Source organism: Canis aureus, chromosome 3 (genome assembly GCF_053574225.1).
Source record: "Canis aureus isolate CA01 chromosome 3, VMU_Caureus_v.1.0, whole genome shotgun sequence".
Classification (NCBI taxonomy): Eukaryota; Metazoa; Chordata; class Mammalia; order Carnivora; family Canidae; genus Canis; species Canis aureus.
The window spans coordinates 80,716,164-80,733,800 of NC_135613.1; the positions used below are offsets into that span (position 1 = coordinate 80,716,164).

General features: G+C 40.2%; 1 protein-coding gene across 8 annotated transcripts in view; it reads right to left on the bottom strand.

Moving 5' to 3' along the window:
- Nucleotides 1-17,637, bottom strand: part of CDON (cell adhesion associated, oncogene regulated) — a 99,260-nt gene that overhangs the window by 32,267 nt on the left and 49,356 nt on the right. For 7 of the 8 annotated variants that reach the window (XR_013377095.1, XR_013377092.1, XR_013377093.1 and 4 more), the window contains 6 exons: nt 16,497-16,847; nt 10,006-10,295; nt 8,308-8,482; nt 6,347-6,475; nt 2,367-2,570; nt 441-622 (listed from right to left, as the gene is read on the bottom strand). Coding sequence is in view for 4 of the 8 variants with exons in the window: in XM_077894102.1 (XP_077750228.1) it covers nt 441-622; nt 2,367-2,570; nt 6,347-6,475; nt 8,308-8,482; nt 10,006-10,295; nt 16,497-16,847 (1,331 nt within the window). In the remaining 4 variants the exon portion in view is untranslated. The remainder of the gene's footprint in view (nt 1-440; nt 623-2,366; nt 2,571-6,346; nt 6,476-8,307; nt 8,483-10,005; nt 10,296-16,496; nt 16,848-17,637) is intronic. The other variant, XM_077894106.1, reaches the window with a different exon arrangement.

Genomic DNA, 17,637 nt, shown 5'->3' on the forward strand with positions numbered 1-17,637 from the left:
TACTAAATGAAAAAAAAAAAAAAAGAATGTACTAAATGTTGGCGAACTAAATTAAAAAAAGTTAAAAACATTTGCTATTCAGGGGCACCTGGGTGGCTCAGTTGGTTAAGCGTCTGCCTTTGCCTCAGGTCATGATCCTGGGGTCCTGGAATCAAGCCCCACATGGGGCTCCCTACTCAGCGGGGAGCCTGTTCTCCCACTCCTTGCTGCTCCCCTGCTTGTGCTCTCTCTCTCAAATAAATAAAATCTTTAAAAAAAAATTGTTCTTCATAATATCATGTCATCAGAATAGTAAATCAATCCTTAACATGGCCAAACACTTAAAAGTCAAAAACTTTTGACTCTTGCTAATCATAATACCATCTCATGAGAATAGTAAATCGATCATCAACATGACCAAACTAGAAAATTGTCTCCTTTAGAGAAGATGTCCCACTTACCGTCCACTTGAGCATGATCTGAGTATCACTGACAGCTTCGGTGTATGCGATGTGAGGTCCAGTTACGGGACGGTTAGAAAAACGATTGGGGAACCCAGCCACTTGATAAGGACGAGACGCTGAACTGCGGAAACTCTCACCATAATGGTTGATAGCGATGACCCTAAATTTGTACGTTGACCCTTTTGAGGGAGAAAAAAAAACAGTTTTTAAAAAACTGCTATACAGCGACTGAAGGTCCAATATTCAAAATATGACAACTGTGCTCAAGTATCTACACTAACAAACGTGCTCTGAAGTCTACATGGTAATCAGATTCCAACCCACGTGCCAGCTTCTGCCAACTGGCAGTGCCTGTCCAATATGCCCCGATCCAGATCCCAAGAGCTTATGCATAGCCACCGGGAGACAATGCCATGAAGGGTAAATGGCGTCTGTCATGGAAGGGGTGGGTAGAGAACAGGAAAGAGCATGTGTGCTTTTTTCACTATCATCTTCTAAAGTCATAACCATCAAATACAGTATTAGTTAAAGTATCTGTGCTCGAGACTAGGTTCTTTGCCTTTGAAAGAAACAACTGAAGCGAAGTTTAATACGGCGAATACACTTATGAAGGGACACTGTGGATGACAGTAGATGTCACTCCAATTTCACAAGAATAGGACAAGAGGGAGCAGATTTAAACTACAACAGAAGGTATTTATTTGTATTACATATTAAGAACTTTTTTTAAAAAAACTAAGGATTGTGAGTTTCTGAAGTTCTGAATCTAAAGAATAAATTAGACTCCTACAGCACGTTTCCTGATGGCTCAGAAATAAGCACTGGGCTTCTGAAGACCACGTTTTCTGTCTATGAAATGCTATTTAGCTTCACCCATATTTAAAACTTGTCACCTTCTTCCAACTATACCTACAGGCTCCTAGGCTCATGTTACCTGTTTAGACAAACACAGGCATTTATCACTAAATACATATAAAAGCCCATAAGCAAAATGGTCATGAAACCTAAACAAATAAAATCAATGAGAGTAGATTTATGGTTACTGCTTTTCTCTTGTTATGGTTTAACTTCTGGCATACAGCCTCAAGATATTGGGGTGGTGGCAGGGATGGGGGGTTCCTTCTGCTAAAACAAAACTTACAAAGCAAAGAAGCATTAAGTGTTCTCTCATTTCCATAGACCTAAGTAGGATTCATCATTAGATCAAACAGTTTTAGTCAAATAACAAGCAGTTTTCCTCTTAAAACACGGAATCATAGCAAAATACCTACACATGCATACACACGAAGATGTCACTACAATGCCATTTCTACTTATTGGCAGTTAAAAAGAATCCAAAACCCAGGAACATAGGATGGGTTAAGTAAAGTATACTATATAGATATATAGTTATGAAAAACTGAATTTCTGAAGAATTTCTAACATCACTGGAGTGTACATATGATATAGGGAAAATGAGGTCAAGAGACATTTTGGCATGATCCTGGTTTGTATTAAAAAATCAATAAAGGGGGACGCTTGGGTGGCTCAGCAGTTTAGCACCTCCTTTAGGCCCAGGGCATGATCCTAGAGTCCCAGGATCGAGTCCCACATTGGGCTCCCTGCATGGAGCCTGCTTCTCCCTCTGCCTGTGTCTCTGTCTCTCTCTCTGTGTGTCTCTCATGAATAAATAAATAAAATCTTGAAAAAAAAATCTATAAAGGCCACAAAAAATATACCAAAGGGTAAACAATACTTAATTCTGGATGGATGGGTGGGTTTAGGGTGACTTCTCTTCTTTCTAGTTTCTCTGCTTTCAAATTTACACACAATAGGCTTGCATTACTCTAACAATTGGAAGAATAAAACATCATTAACAAATATGCACCTAAAGTCACATAGATGGCATAGATGGAAAAAAAGGAAATGTGTGAATATTACTACCTGGCTCTAAGCTACGAACTTCCACAGAAAGTTTGGAAGGAGGGATATCTTCAGCTGCCACCAGCCAATCACTAGTCCTCATCCGTTTGTATTCAACCTTGAAGGCAGTGATTGGAGAACCCCCGTTGGCCCGAGGAATCCAAGTGACGTAGACGGAGGTCTCCGATGCCGTGGAGATGGTTGGCCGATCAGGTGCCTCTGGAACTAAGCACGGAAATATCCACTCCAATAACCCATGGTGTCAGAAATAATAACTCAAATAAACTCAAAGGGATAAATCCCAAGTACCATTTTATTAAAGGTTTATCACCAAACTTATTGCCAGGGTTAATAATATTATGACTATCTTCTTGCCCTGTGTTCAAAGCTAATGGGCAATGAAATGGCCAAAAACGGGAAATAAAAGGAAGGAAAAGCAAAGTCGTCTATAAACTTGATAATTAGCTCTAAAAACTGAAAGTTAAACAATAACAGGAATAGTGACCATGCTACTTTGGATTCTTAGCCCAACAGTGTATAAGTAATTATTACTTGGTGCTTCAAGTCTGATTGTGGTTATAATTTACAGTAAATTTTCACAATTAGGTATTATTTTATTTAAATGTTCTCTTTATCTGTCCAAGCTACACAAAGCACATTCAGCAAGCAGTCTACAGATTATTAGCTATTATTATCATATTGTATCTTAACACACCTCAAGGCTACAGGAATGCTACTCAAAAAAAAAAAACTGCATGCAATAGAGATAAAATTTGAGGAATAAATCAATAGGGATATTAATGGGAAAAAAGGATGCTGTGCGGGATGAATGCAGGAACATGAGCTATGTAGTTAAAGAAAAGTGCTATCAGCAATTAGATGATCCACTTGATCATCCACACAAACTTTAGAAAAAGGGGGTGAGAGAATCAATGTCTAGCACTTTCAGTTCGCACTACCAAGGGTAGGGGACGTCCTGGCCCACACTAGACTTCGGTGGCAGGTAGAAACATCAGGAGTAAGTCCATCTGCCATTTAAACCATGTACCTAACTCTTCTTGCTGACCAAGCCATCTTGTGGTTATAGGTGGCTTTCCACTTGGTTCCTATAAGGAAAGAATGCTGAGAGAAACAATCTGGTCTGTGTGACAGTTACAGTACAAATGAGCAACTCATCATGCTGGTTTACATTAATCCTCTATGAATTTTGTAGAAGTGAGCTGGGTCAAGAGACTGGCTAACAATCCAGTGTCCAGAGCTTAAGGAAGAGGACCAGCTCCGGGCCATGGTTACACTACTTGGCTGAAGTTGCTAAGGGAGCCCTGTGTGTTCAGCCTGTGCCACCCTCCTTAAGCAAGACCACTCTGTCTCAACATCTCTTTAACCTGAACAGAAATACATAGGAAAGAACGTAATAATGTTGCAGATGGTAGAAATGGAGAAAATGGAGAAAACGGTAGCATTTTAAAAACAAATTGCATAATGGATAAAAAGAGGAAAGTAGTCAAAGCAGGCAACTTTTGAGTGATACTTACTGTATTCCTTTCGAGTTAGAAAGCAATGAAAACAGAATGAACAGAACTGTTAGTGAATCTCTTTTTTTGGTACTAGACCACCAAAACTTCCTCCTATTGATTCACAGAAGGTTAAAAACTCATCGAAGACCACCAGAGATCAAACAGAAAAAGGTTATTAGGGAAAAGAATCTCTGTAGAGAAGAATCTTCAAGATCTAAAAGAAAGAGCACGGGACAGTTAAGGAATAAAAGAAAGACTGGCTGGAGTTTAAAAATCGAAATGTGAATAGCAGTTGCACATCTGCTGGATGACCTCAGGCTAAGTTGTACAACCTTCTCGAGTCTCAATTGCCTAATTTGGAAAATTGATAGCTATCTTCCTCAGAGGGTTGTCTCGGATATTCAAGAAATCACTTCTCATGGCTATCTCTGCCTGGTAACTCCAAACTCCTGGCTTCTAGAATGGAATCCATAACCTGCACCTAAAAATCTTGATCATCCATCTTGATACATGGTCCCTGGTTGCCGGAGCCCGAGTCTCCACCTTTCTCCCTCTCCTTCAGTGTGCATTCAGTTCCCTTTATCTGTCACCTATGTCCTCCTCCATCCACGTGGGCACTCCTCACATTATTTCTCTAGCCTCATCTTTGGCCATTCACCCTTTCCCCCTCCTTAAAGCTCTTTAGGGTTCTTCATATCTTTCAGGGAAAGACTGAAATTTTAAGTATATCATACAAGGTACCCACCTGCCCTGCTCCCACTCCCCACAGCTACCAGTCAAACCATCAATTCTCTAACCTCCACATCTCTAAATGAAATACAACATATCGATCATTCATCTCTTTGCACAGGAGCTGTCTCTCCCTAGAACTTCTTTTCCTGTTCCTTCATCCATTCTTGTCTTCATAGCTTAGCTAAGGGAGCCTCTCTTACCACCACCTGCCTTCCCCACATATTCCTCTTGTGAATCTCAGGCATAATGAATCAAAATCATTGTTACGGGTTTTTTTGCCTATATTACCCCCATGCTGTCATTGACTCACTGCCTAGATCATCCACTATGCTGTAAACCTCCTGAAGGCAAGATTTTTTTACCTCTGCTGCAACAGCATTTAGTCCGTACCTACCAGAGTATGTTAAACAAATCATAAGGTTTTCTTTTCAGATGGCAGCTTTATTCATACAAAGCTGATACTTGAGCACCTGGGTGGCTCAATCGGTTAAGGGTCTGCCTTTGGCTCAGGTCATGATCCCTGGGTCCTGGGATCGAGTTTCACATCAGGCTCCCTGCTCAGCAGGGAGTCTGCTTCTCTCTCTGATCCTCCCCCTTCTTTTGCTCTCTCCCTCTCTTACTCTGTCAAATAAACAAATGAAATCTTTTAAAAAAAAATTTTTTTAAAAAGCTGATAACTTAATGTAAATAATCTGCTTAAGGTAGGTGAACTATTCCTCAGAAGTGAAAGTATTCAAGCAGAAGAGGCTCGTGCTATTGAAGAAGCAGAGGGATTCTAGAGGGTGTTCAAATGTCATGACTTGCTTTTGTCAGAAACCACTTCATGAATGACTATAAAAATAGGGAAGAGAAGCTTGAACATTCTAAGAGCTCAGCAATGAAATTTTAAGCCCTCCCTAGATGTCTTGCTAACACATATTAACACAGTCACAGGAAGTACATTATGTTGTAATTGCAGAATTGTTAAGTATGAAATTTAAATACTAAAGAGAAGTCTTTTGAAACCTGTATTGCTATGACATCGAAACACCATACAGTTGAGGGCCCCCTGGTGACTCAGTTGGTCAAGCATCCAACTCTTGGTTTAAGCTCAGGTTATGTATGATCTGAGGGTTATGAGACTGAGCCTTTTGTGGGGCTCCACACTCAACGGAGAGTCTGCTTGTCCTGCTCTCTCCTACTCTGCCCTTCACCTTCTCTAAAATAAATACATCTTTAAAAAATAAAAATTAAAAAAATTAAAAATGAAAACCATACAATTGGCAAAGTACAGCAATAAAATGGAGTATGATATTGACAAGATACAGCCATAAAACAGAGTATGATATGTAATTGTTTGTTTAAAAAACTAACCCCCCCCCAAAAAAAAAAAAACTAAACCTTACTATACATACCACCATACATTTTGGTAAGTCACCAAAAAAAAAAAAAAAGTCAGACTTTCAAAATATAAATTTGGTTTCCTCGCCAGAGAGGAAACAGAAAAATCTTTTTTATGAGTGATAAAACCTAAGTACCAGAACATTTTGAACCTGAGTTTATTACCATAAACACCAATCATGACACTGAGTTACCGAGATTTGAATATAGGGCATTAAAAAAATGGTTGAAATTGGACCTGGAAGATCTATATGATAGGCTATAATCTGAATGACAAACACCCTCTTCCACTCCATCCCCCCAATAATTTGAAACACGTCAGTTACATTTGTAAACAAACAAAATCAATAAAATGAAGATTCTCCACTCTACCTCCACTATGCCTGGATGAATCTGTAAGCACCACTCCAAAGTTGTCCACAGTCTCTGAAACAACAGGGCGCCTAGGGATGCCCATGGGTGGAGAGGATGCCTGGGTGTTTTTTGATGAGGTTGTTTTTTCTAGAAAAGTTAGAAGACATATACTCATATACTGCAACATAAACTTCTGTGAATATGCAGAGTAAGAAAAACTACAAAACTCAACTGGTATATAGGTATAAGAACTTCTCTATTACAGAGACTAGCTAAATTTAACACCTACGTTGTAAATACTTAGTTTGAGGAACTGACCTTAAAAATCACTTTGTCTTTTTCAGTAGCTTTAAGGAAAAATGAAAATGGGTCTTTCTTCATCAAGGTAATTTTAATTTACACACAGAATAAACACCACATGTAAAAAAAGCCAAACGACGAGAGTAAAGGCTTGCAAACTATTCACCCATTTTTCTTCTTACTGTACCTATTTCTTAATTCTAAAAAATAAAACTCATGCTTAAAGAGCTTCTGTTTCTTTTTGGGGAAATTATTATGTTGAGTTTTAAAATCCCAAGAGGCAAAAAGTGAAAATGGGTATTATCATAAAACTGAAATACTTGCCTATTAGTCAGTATTTATAGGTCAGATTCTACAAACAACTGCGGAATGATCATGCAAATTAACCCAAAATACAGTTCAAATAAGAAATACTCATTATTTTTCTAGCTACACTCAGTAATTAGCATGAAAGGGTCTTTTCCAAAAGCCAATAAATAAATTTCTTCTTGATCATACCTTTTTATTTTCATGCCATACTAAAATAGTCTTCCACCCAAGTCCCCTCTCTGCTCACTGATCTTTTTGTCCATTTCTGGCCAAGCTATAATGGCATCTTTCAATCAAGCGTACCCTCAACAAGTTACCCCACAGAAAGAACATCCCTTTTTTGTACTTCTCTGACATTTTCTAAGTCTTTTACTTGTATATTTTGGCTTCTTTGCTGACACCTTTGCCCTATTCCAGTCTATCTTTACCCTACAGCCAGTCTCCCGTTGAAGCATACAGTAGATAGTGTCACAACTCAGCTCAAACTTTCCAATGCTTTCAGCTCAGAAACTGCTTTATTTGCTAGATTAACTGTATTTTACTCTCAGTCAATGTCCTTGCAGGGTAGGCAAGGCACTATGTGGTCTGGCCACTCTGTCATCTCCCTGAGCTTTCTCCCTACAGCCTCCTCTCTTTGCTTCTTTCATAATGGCACCTTCAGTGTTCCTAGGGTACACCAAGCACACTCCACCCTGGGGTCTCTGCACCTGCTACTCTCTCAGCAGGGATGTTCTTTCCCCAGATAGCCACATGGCTTTTCACTTCATCCTTGACATTCTGTTCCACTGTTGACTGCTGAGGACTTCTCTGGCCACCTGGCTTAAATTGTGACAACTGCTACTCCCAAATACTTCTTATATCCACTCCGTAACTTATTTCTCTTATCAGTGCTCATAACTTTTTACTGTACTTCTAACTTAGGGGTAAGTCTCTCCCAACTAGAATATAAGCTCCATGAGTTATATCTATTTTGCAAGGGCAAGGAGTTTTGTCTATTTTGTTTATTGCCTAGCACACAGAAGGCATCCTGTAAATATTAGAGGAACTGAAGTCTTGCCTTATGGTTGGTATTTATTTATGTGTCTTACCCTTCTTGGCAAAGCAAAAGCACCATTAGGATGGATCCTGTCTTGATCATCTTTGTTTTCCCTGCATTACCTACTCTAATGCCTTACATACCATGAATTCCCCAAAATATTTATTGAACATTGATGGGATGGAATAATACAACATGCATGGCCAAAAAAAGCACTACAATAAAAATTTTTAATGAAATTATATATAAGAATCTCCATGACCCAAAAGGACATTTACTAATAAAGGGACATCAAGCCAGCGAGCTCACTCCTCTTAAGGAAGATTATACTCACCTTTGCTCGTTCGGAAGGTAAGCATGGCAGGTTGCCCTTCACCTGCTGCACTTCTTGCTACCATCAAAACTTCATAGAGACTAGATGGCTCCAGTTCTGTTAAATGGAGCTCATTTTCACTTCCTGGAACTCGAACCGTGTGCCAGCTTCCCACCAGGCCAACTCCATCATCTAGCTACTCCAGAGAAAAGCCATTAAAACAGAATAGGTTAAGAGCAGAGGAACCTTCCATTCAAATCTAAGAAAATCTTCAATTCTAGATAAATTTTGGTATGGAATAAAGCTCTGGAAGTAAAAAAGGAATAACATTTAATCTAAGGAGATGTGTAGCAAGAACTTAGGAATTTTCAGGAATAAAAAGACTCCTATCTCTGCTATTTTTACCACTAATTTATAGCCTAAAGTGAGTTATCTCATCTCCCAGAGTTTGCTTCCTTTACTAGTAAAGGAAACAATACTCCTTTCTTACTGGGCTAATAAGAGCATAAAACAAGTATATAATAATCTGTATTAATGATAATATATAATAAATTAGAATATGTATGCATATTTGAATTACATAATTATGCATTATATATTTCCAGCATTCTTCATGTCTCGACACTTTGCACATGCACTAGAGGAAATAAATTTTAAAAAGATCCAATATGCTATGTCTTAGTTAATGGAAACCAGAGAACGACATCGCATAGAAGTTTTTGTGTTGGTAAGAATCCCAGTGAAAATTTCTTCATCCAGAATCATCAGGTTAGAAACAGTGAATAAACTTTCAAATATCACCATGTTAGTTTTTCCAGATATTAAAAATATTACTATTAAATGATGGGTACCAAAATGTCTTGGACAAAGAAAAAGTATTTTAAATATGAGAGCATCTTTTGTTCATTTACTAGTCTCATTAAACAGAGGAGATTTTCTCATTTTGCTTTAATATAAGCCTCTGGAGGGGAAACACTGAAAAATCAACCGAGAGGATTAAGATTAAACCAATAAATCACCAAACAATGTAAGATCCAAGTACAATGAAGAAGACAACTTGAAATCAAAATAATTGTCAGAGATTATGCCTGAGGACTTTGTTCAGTGTTTCTAATAAGAAACTGCTTTATTTGCTAGATGAACTGTATTTTACTCTCTCAGAAAGGGAAGGGAGGACTTTTTAAAAAGTAGGCTCTGGAGCTTTACACCCAACGGGTTAAAATGTTTGATAAGAAATGTCAAGGGGCGCCTGGGTGGCTCAGTCGGTTGGGCATCTGCCTTCGGCTCAAGTCATGATCTCTGGGTCCTGGGATCAAGCCCAGCAGGGAGTCTGCTGCTCTTTCTCTCTCTCTGTCTCTCAAATAAACAAATAAAATCTTGAAAGAAAGAAAGAAAGAAGAAAGAAAGAAAGAAAGAAAGAAAGAAAGAAAGAAAGAAAGAAAGAAAGAAAGAAAGAAGAAAGAAAAGAAATGTCAAGAAGTCACTAGGTTCTTGGAATTTCTATTTTGGGAGAAATTATATATACTACATTCTTACTGCTTATATTTTTAAGACTGGTAACTCCAGCATGATTGCTAGGATGGCTCCCCCAAAGTCACAGCCCTGGAACACTGCTATTCTATTTCCTGCTGCTCCATAAATGTCAAAGATAATAAGCACATGTTATACACACAATGTCAAGGTGTGTGAAGAGAAAGCTGATAAATGAGAGGACATTACCTTTCGATACTTCACGAAATAGGCATTGATGGGCAGCCCACCATCCTTCCCCGCCCTCCAGACCAGGTTGTAGGTATCGGATGTGTAGGTCTGGGGAGGGCTCAGAATGATGGGGGCATCAGGGATGGAGGCACCACTCGCATTTTTCTCTGGTGCTGAGTCCACCGCACTGGAGCGTTCCTTCACTGGAAACGAGCTCAATAGTCCAGCTTCTGTATTATCTCCTTTATCATTCTGAGGAGGATCGGAAGGTGTAACTGTTTCTGCTTTTGTGTTTGTTTCAAAAGGAACTGCAGAAGAGGGGAGAAAGAGAAAGAGAGAAGAGAGAGCTTGAGGAAATTCATCATCTCAGTGCCTTCTACACAGCGATCGAACTGCCCATGTGGATACGGAGAATCTGAGCCCTGGGACTGAAAACAGGTAACACTTCAATTTGTAATTCATGGAAACATCTAATTTAACCTCCAGGAGCAACCTCTTATTGAAAAAGAAGATGTGGTATCTATATACAATGGAATATTACTGAGCCATCAGAAAGGATGAATACCTACCATTTATATCAACATGGATGGAACTGGAGAGTATTACGCTGAGAGAAATAAGTCAATTGGAGAAGGACAATCATCATATGGTCTCACTCATACGTGGAATATAAGGAATATTGAATGGGACCATAAGGGAAAGGAGGAGAACTGAGTGGGAAAAGTTAGAGAGGGAGACAAACCATGAGAGACTCCTAACTCTGGGAAATGAGCAAAGAGTTGCAGATGGGGAAGTGGGTGGGGGGATGGGGTAACTGGGTGATGGGCACTGAGGAGGGCACTTGATGGGATGAGCACTGGGTGTGACGCTAAATTTTGGCACACTGAATTTAAATAAAAGGAAAAATCAATTATATGATGCAGTAGCTTAGCGATCTGAAGGATGTTATTTTTCCTCACTCTACACTAGTCTTCCCTTTTACAATAATTTGCTAGTTTAACTTCCAAGTTAAACTTGGAACTTAGATTTTAAGTTGGAGAACACAGAGCCTTAACTCCAGTTGGTGATGAAGCGATACATTTCCTTGGGAAGGCAGAAGTAAGACTGTGTTCTTCCAGCCTTGAATCTTAAGAAGGCCTAGTACTTCTACTTCAGTGTTGCCGCATACAGACATCCCAGCTAGCCATGTAGAGAGACTACATGGGTGTGGGGGGATGAAGGGAAGGAAGGGCAGGCAGGTGGTGATTCCAGCCTTCACAAAAGCGCCACACATGGGAGTAAAGCCACTTTGGCTGTTCTAGCCCCAGGTGCCAACTGATCGCAACAGCATAAGAGACTCAAAGCAAGGCCAGCAGAATTGCCTAGCTGCATCCAGTTAGCCCACAGAACTGCAAGAGTTAATAGAGGGGTTGCTGGAGGGGAGCCTGGGTGGCTCAGTCAGTTTAGCATCCAACTCTTGCTTTCAGCTCAGGTCATGATCTCAGGGACACAATCTCAGGTCCTGAGATCAAGCCCTCCATTGGGCTCCACACTCAGCGGGAAGTCTGCCTCTCTCTCTCTGCCCCTCCTCCTGCCTGTGCTCTCTCTTGCTCTTGCTCTCTCTCAAATAAACAAATCTTTCAAAAAAATAAACAAAAGGGGGCTGTTGGATAACTAAAATACTTATCCCACAAGCAAAACAATTTATATTCAACAAGAGGAAAGAAATGAAACAAGACTAGCAAAGATAAAAGAAGAGTTTACTTATTTCCAAAGTAAGCCCTCTTTCTGGATAGAACTGAAGGTTGGCTTAAGAAACTGCCAACCTAGTATTTTTTTTTAAAAAAAGAAACAAATAAGAGGGAAAAAAGAAAGAAATTGTCAATCTAAAGAAAAATAAAACAAGCTGACAGTCTTAATACTAAAAGCATTCAGAACACAAGAGAAGGGAAAAATACTTTTTTTTTGCACTGAAAAAATAAATAGCTTGCGTAAATCCTCAGTAAATGTACTGAGCACATATTACGTGCCAAGCATTGTGCTAGACTTAATGAATATGATCGCATTAAATTCTCAAAACAACTTTCTTAGGTAGATAGTAATATTCCCACTTTTGCAGATGAAGAAATCAGGGTTCTGGGAGATGGTGACAATAGCTAGCAGAAGAACGTGAGTGGTGCTGCTGTCAAAAATGAGAGAGCGGTCTATGAAAACAAGTATGCCGCCAGCACCATGAAACCTAAGCACTGACAGCTTGGTTTCTCTAAAGTGCTATTCACACTGGCAACAAAAAGGTCTCCTATTTTTGACCACGTCTGTGGAAGGGTTGTTGGGGGGGGGGGGGGAGCAGAGGAAACAATGCGAAAGCGTTTCTTCTGCACAATGAGGTCAGATTCCTGGTTAAAAATAAATTCAAAAAAAAAAAAAGGTGGGTGTGTTTTTAGGACAATCACTGCAGTTTAGGGGAGAAGCAACAAAAGACACAGCCAACAGTGTAAGGTCAGTTCTCTATTTAAAAAAGAAAAGGTGTCCCAGATGCGTCCTTCCCATTAAAGAAAACAAAAAGGCATGAGAAAATAGTATAGGAGAAAACTAATTAAGTTCACTGAGACCAACTGCAAAATATTGCTCCTGGAGCAGCCGTGTTTACCTAGTGAGTCAGAACGTGGGCTGGCTGTGAAGGGTGTGAGCTGGTGCCTGCTGCCACGGACAGATGGACTCGAGGAAGTGCTGGTAATTAGCTGTGGCTCAGGGTAGTGGAGAATGACCTTTTTATCATTAGCAGTTTCATGGATCCTCTGGGCTGGTTACCACTGGGAAGTGGTATGTGGCTGCACAAGAGTTTAAAGACCAGATGCCTCAATTTATACAGAGGCATGAGACAAATTCATGCTACAGCCGGGGTCTAACCGTACCAGGGTCAAAATCCTACTTCTGCTATTCAGGATGCAATGAGACTTCTCTGTAACTTTTATTAAGAAGGGGATTCAAGGGATGCCTGGGTGGCTCAGTGGTTGAGTGTCTGCCTTCAGCCAAGGGCATGATCCCGGGGTCCTGGGATCGAGTCCCACATCAGGCTCCCTGTGAGACGTCTGCTTCTCCCTCTGCCTATGTCTCTGCCTCTCTCTGTGTTTCTCATGAATATGTAAAATCTTAGAAGAAGAAGAAGAAGAAGAAGAAGAAGAAGAAGAAGAAGAAGAAGAAGAAGAAGAAGATTCAATTCCTTTCCCTCTATTTTCAATGCTATATCTTGAGTGCTCACAAGATACGAGACACAATGTATGAGACCTAGGTGCTTCTTTCAAAAGTTTGTTTAATATACATTATTTCAACTCATCTTCAAAACAACTCTGTGAGTGAGCATTTTTAAAGGTAGAATGCTTTTTGAGATGAAAAAGAGATTGATAAAACTCTGCTTTTCTAAGTGCTCTAACTATGGCAATGAGCTTAATGACTCTGAGTCGAAACTAATTAAACAAGGAATATAACCAAACTTGTCAAAGCGATTCCCACTGTGACCACTCATAGCAGTCACCCCTCCCGGACTATCCCAGGCCAACTCCCATTATAGTGCTGAAGAGTTACAACCCACTCTACAAATATTTGTACATCCAAGACCTCAAAACCCAAGGTCTCTGGAAAGAAAAAAGGAGGGGAGGGGAGTAGTCATCTCTCTCTTTGACCTTGCTTACTCCCCTCCTCACAAAAAAAAACAAGGTAAATAGCTCTCAGTATGCTAGAAATTTAATAGGGCTCAGACTCCTGTAAAAAGAAGTGGGTTGTTACGTATTGTGAGCTTCAATAAACTTGCCTGCACCTTAATAATTATAGACCATGCAAAAGAGGAAATGCAGGACCACTGAGATAGGATGTAGGTAATGGGGTTACTTACTATACACGAAAGTGGTATTAATCAAGATTTATAGAATTTTTTTTTTAATTTATTTATGATAGTCACAGAGAGAGAGAGAGAGGCAGAGACACAGGCAGAGGGAGAAGCAGGCTCCATGCACCGGGAGCCTGACGTGGGATTCGATCCCGGGTCTCCAGGATCGCGCCCTGGGCCAAAGGCAGGCGCCAAACCGCTGCGCCACCCAGGGATCCCAGATTTATAGAATTTATAAAGATTTATAAAATTCTGCAGGGGGGGCAGATCTTAAAGATCTAAAAAGTTCTAACCTAAACAAGTTAGCTTACGTATCTTCTAAAAGATTCAGATCTTTCATAGATCTGAAGTTAGACAAAATACCTAGTTCCATCAGCTATGACTATCACATCTATCCCTCCTGCTATGCTATATGTACAGGAAGCAATCACTTCAGCCAAAAACTAACCAAGCACTGCCTGGGTTACACCTGTCTTACAGTTAACAATTTTGAGTAGAGCCACTCTTATTTTTGCTTGGCAGAGTGGATATATAAACACACTCATGGGGCCGCCTGGGTGGCTCAGTTAAACATCTGCCTTCAGCTCAGGTCATGATCTCCAGGTCCTGGGATGGAGCCCCCCACATCAGGCTCCCTGCTTAGCAGAAAGTCTGCTCTTCACTCTCTCTCTCTCTCTCCACCCCCTTCCCCATCACTCATTCTCATTCTAATAAGTAAAATCTTAAATACATAAATCATAAAATAAACACACACAGGTGTACATACACACACATTTACACATATGTATAAATTTATACAACACTCACCCACCTTCTTTATTTGATGATTCATTTTTTTTAAAGATTTTACTCACTTGTTTGAGAGTTTTAAAGTACCAGTATGTAGAGTATCAATATTATTAAAAGTAATTCAAATTTTACTTAATTCAAATTCAAACCTTATGTCAGTGAGTATTTACTTATTAAAGATTTATTTATTTATTCATTCTTTTGAGAGAGAGAGCACGTGCAAGCGTGCACACAGCAGAAGGGGCAAAAGGAGAGGAAGAAGCAGGCTCCCCACCGAGTGGAGATCCCAATATGGGGCTCGATCCCAAGATCACGACCTGAGGCAAAGTCAGATGCTCAACCACCCAGGCGCCCCTGTTTGAGGATTCTTCAGATGACCAAAATCAGTATTTCTTCCTTCCCTAACCACTACATGGGATAAATCATCATTAGATAATAATTAGATAGTAATAATTATAACCTAATACTTAGAATTTACTGAAGGATTTCTATTGCCAGACACCAATCTAAACACTTCACACATATTAATTTCTTAAATTCTCACATCTATCTGGTGAGTAAGGCCTTCACTATCCCTGTTACGCAGATGGAGGAACAAGCACAGACGAGTTCCATGGTTTGCCCCAGGTCTCTCAAAGCTCCTAAGTGGCAGAGCCAGGAGTCTAACCCCGCCTACCTGCTTAACCGCCACATCATTCCCACCTCTAGCATTCAGAGTAGCACAAGAATATAAATGGAAGTCCTTGGCCTTCCCCACTTCTCTTCCAACCTTCAGCTTCATCTAGAGCTAGAGGGTCCTTGTGCACATATGAATAGAAACATGTGTACACATCCAACCTCTGTCCACTTCACCTTCACTCCTGTGCAAAAGACCACCCCTTGGCTACTCTTCTGGCTTAAGGGTACTGGCATACCAGGGGTGTGGCCTACACTCTGGAGGATAGGCCAGGGAGAAAGAGCTGTGTGGAACTAGACTGTGAACTAATTAAAGCAAGGGATTCCAAAAACTCAGTCCTGCTATATAGAAAGAGGAACGTGGGTTCCAGGCTCTGGGTAAGCACAACCCCTTAACCCCATGGACTATGTGACCTGTGGGATCTGAGGACCCAGGCAGAAGAAAGCCGCACGAAGCCTTCTAAGGCAGCAGCCCAAGGCGGGGACCTCAGTTGCCAAAACTAAGGACAATTCTGCTCTATGATTCTCCACCTCTTGCATGACAAATAAGGTGACAGTCTCTACTCAACTACCTGCTGGGGAATGCTGCTCTAAATACTCACTGACATAAGGTCTGAATTTGAATTTGAATTCATTTAATAATATTGATACTCTATATATTAGTACTTCAAAAACTGCATAAAACTTTTAAGACATCTTCACCAAGAATCAGGAGAATATCAAGAATTAATGTTACACATCCCATTAGAAAAATAACTTTGGTGAGAGGTACTGTTAGCACCGTGATTCTTTCTCAATGAAAACCAACTCTTTAGACTTTGGATTCTGTATCTATCAAGGGCTCACCCGAAAAATGTCTGCAACGACCACTTTCAGTAGCTTAGAAAACCAAAAGCATTAATCATGAAAAGAGGTCATAACTTGGGCTTGCTCCCACATGAGAGCTGTCCACAGGACAACTACAACCCTAACAAAAAGATCAGAAATGGACATTAAGGTTCATCTGGGTCTTGTTAAGGCCAAATACCAAACACTAGAGTTCTATATTTCACTATCGTCAGGAAACCATATATATATTTAGAGATTGCTGGACTCATGAAAATAACATACTTCAAAGCACTTCCTCCCCTACTATCAGAGGAAGCTAATCACCTGAGAAAAAGAACTAATGGCAACTCACCAACTGTGAGGACTGCCTCTGACTGTGTGGTGCCATGTTCATTTGTGGCTTCACAGGTGTATTTCCCAGCATGCTCCTGAGTGACAGCCTGAATATACAGAGAGCTTGAGCCAGCTCGGGACATGATGAAGTAGACAGGCTCCAGGTCAAAGCCCCCAGGCCGTAAGTGTGATTTCCGGGATTTAGATCTAAGCACTTGCAATGGATGGCTGGTTATCAACCCATGCCGGTCATACCAACGCATGACGGGGACTGGCACTCCGGTGGCATTGCAGGACAAAGTAACAAAGTCTCCATCTACCACCTTTGCACTTGCTGGTGCTGTAATTATAACTGGCTTGAGTCCACTGTCTATTAAAAAAGTAATTCACAAACACAAAAAAATAAGAACATTGTTGTATCCATAGTGCAAAAGTATATAAACTCATTTTATTGCATAACTGTTCTCAATGTCATGTCCAAGTAGCAGTCTTACAGGCATCTTTTATCCATGTGTTCCTTAACAGTGTTTTTTTTTTAATTGAAGTATAATCGACATAAAACCTTAGCTGCAGGTACACATCATGATTCAATACACACACACACACACACACACACACACACACTTGGTGAAATGAGCCCCACCATAAATCTAGTTACGATCTAAACAATGTTTTACATGCACAACAGTACAAAGAACACATTCATTCATTGAAAGAACAGTGTTTGCATAGTCACATGCAAACAGGGAGACAATAATGATAACAGTAATTTAAAAAAGAAATAACTCTCTCCTCGTTAGCTCCCTTCTCAACTTTTAGCAAGTAAAACTGTCCACAGAAAGTAGAATTCAGGGCAGCCCGGGTGGCTCAGTGGCTTAGCACCGCCTTCAGCCCAGGGCATGATCCTGGAGATCTGGGATCAAGTTCCACGTTGGGCTTCCTGCATGGAGCCTGGTTCTCCCTCTGCCTGTGTCTCTACCTCTCTCTGTCTCTCTGTCTCTCTCTGTGTCTCTCATGAATAAATGAAATATTTAAAGAAAAAGAAAAGAAAGTAGAATTCATCATTGTAGACTCCTAGACATTTCCTACTTAGACTTCTCGTCCTTCAAGAAAAAAAGGAATGAATACAAAGGAATGTGTTGAGAGCTTTCCAATATGTA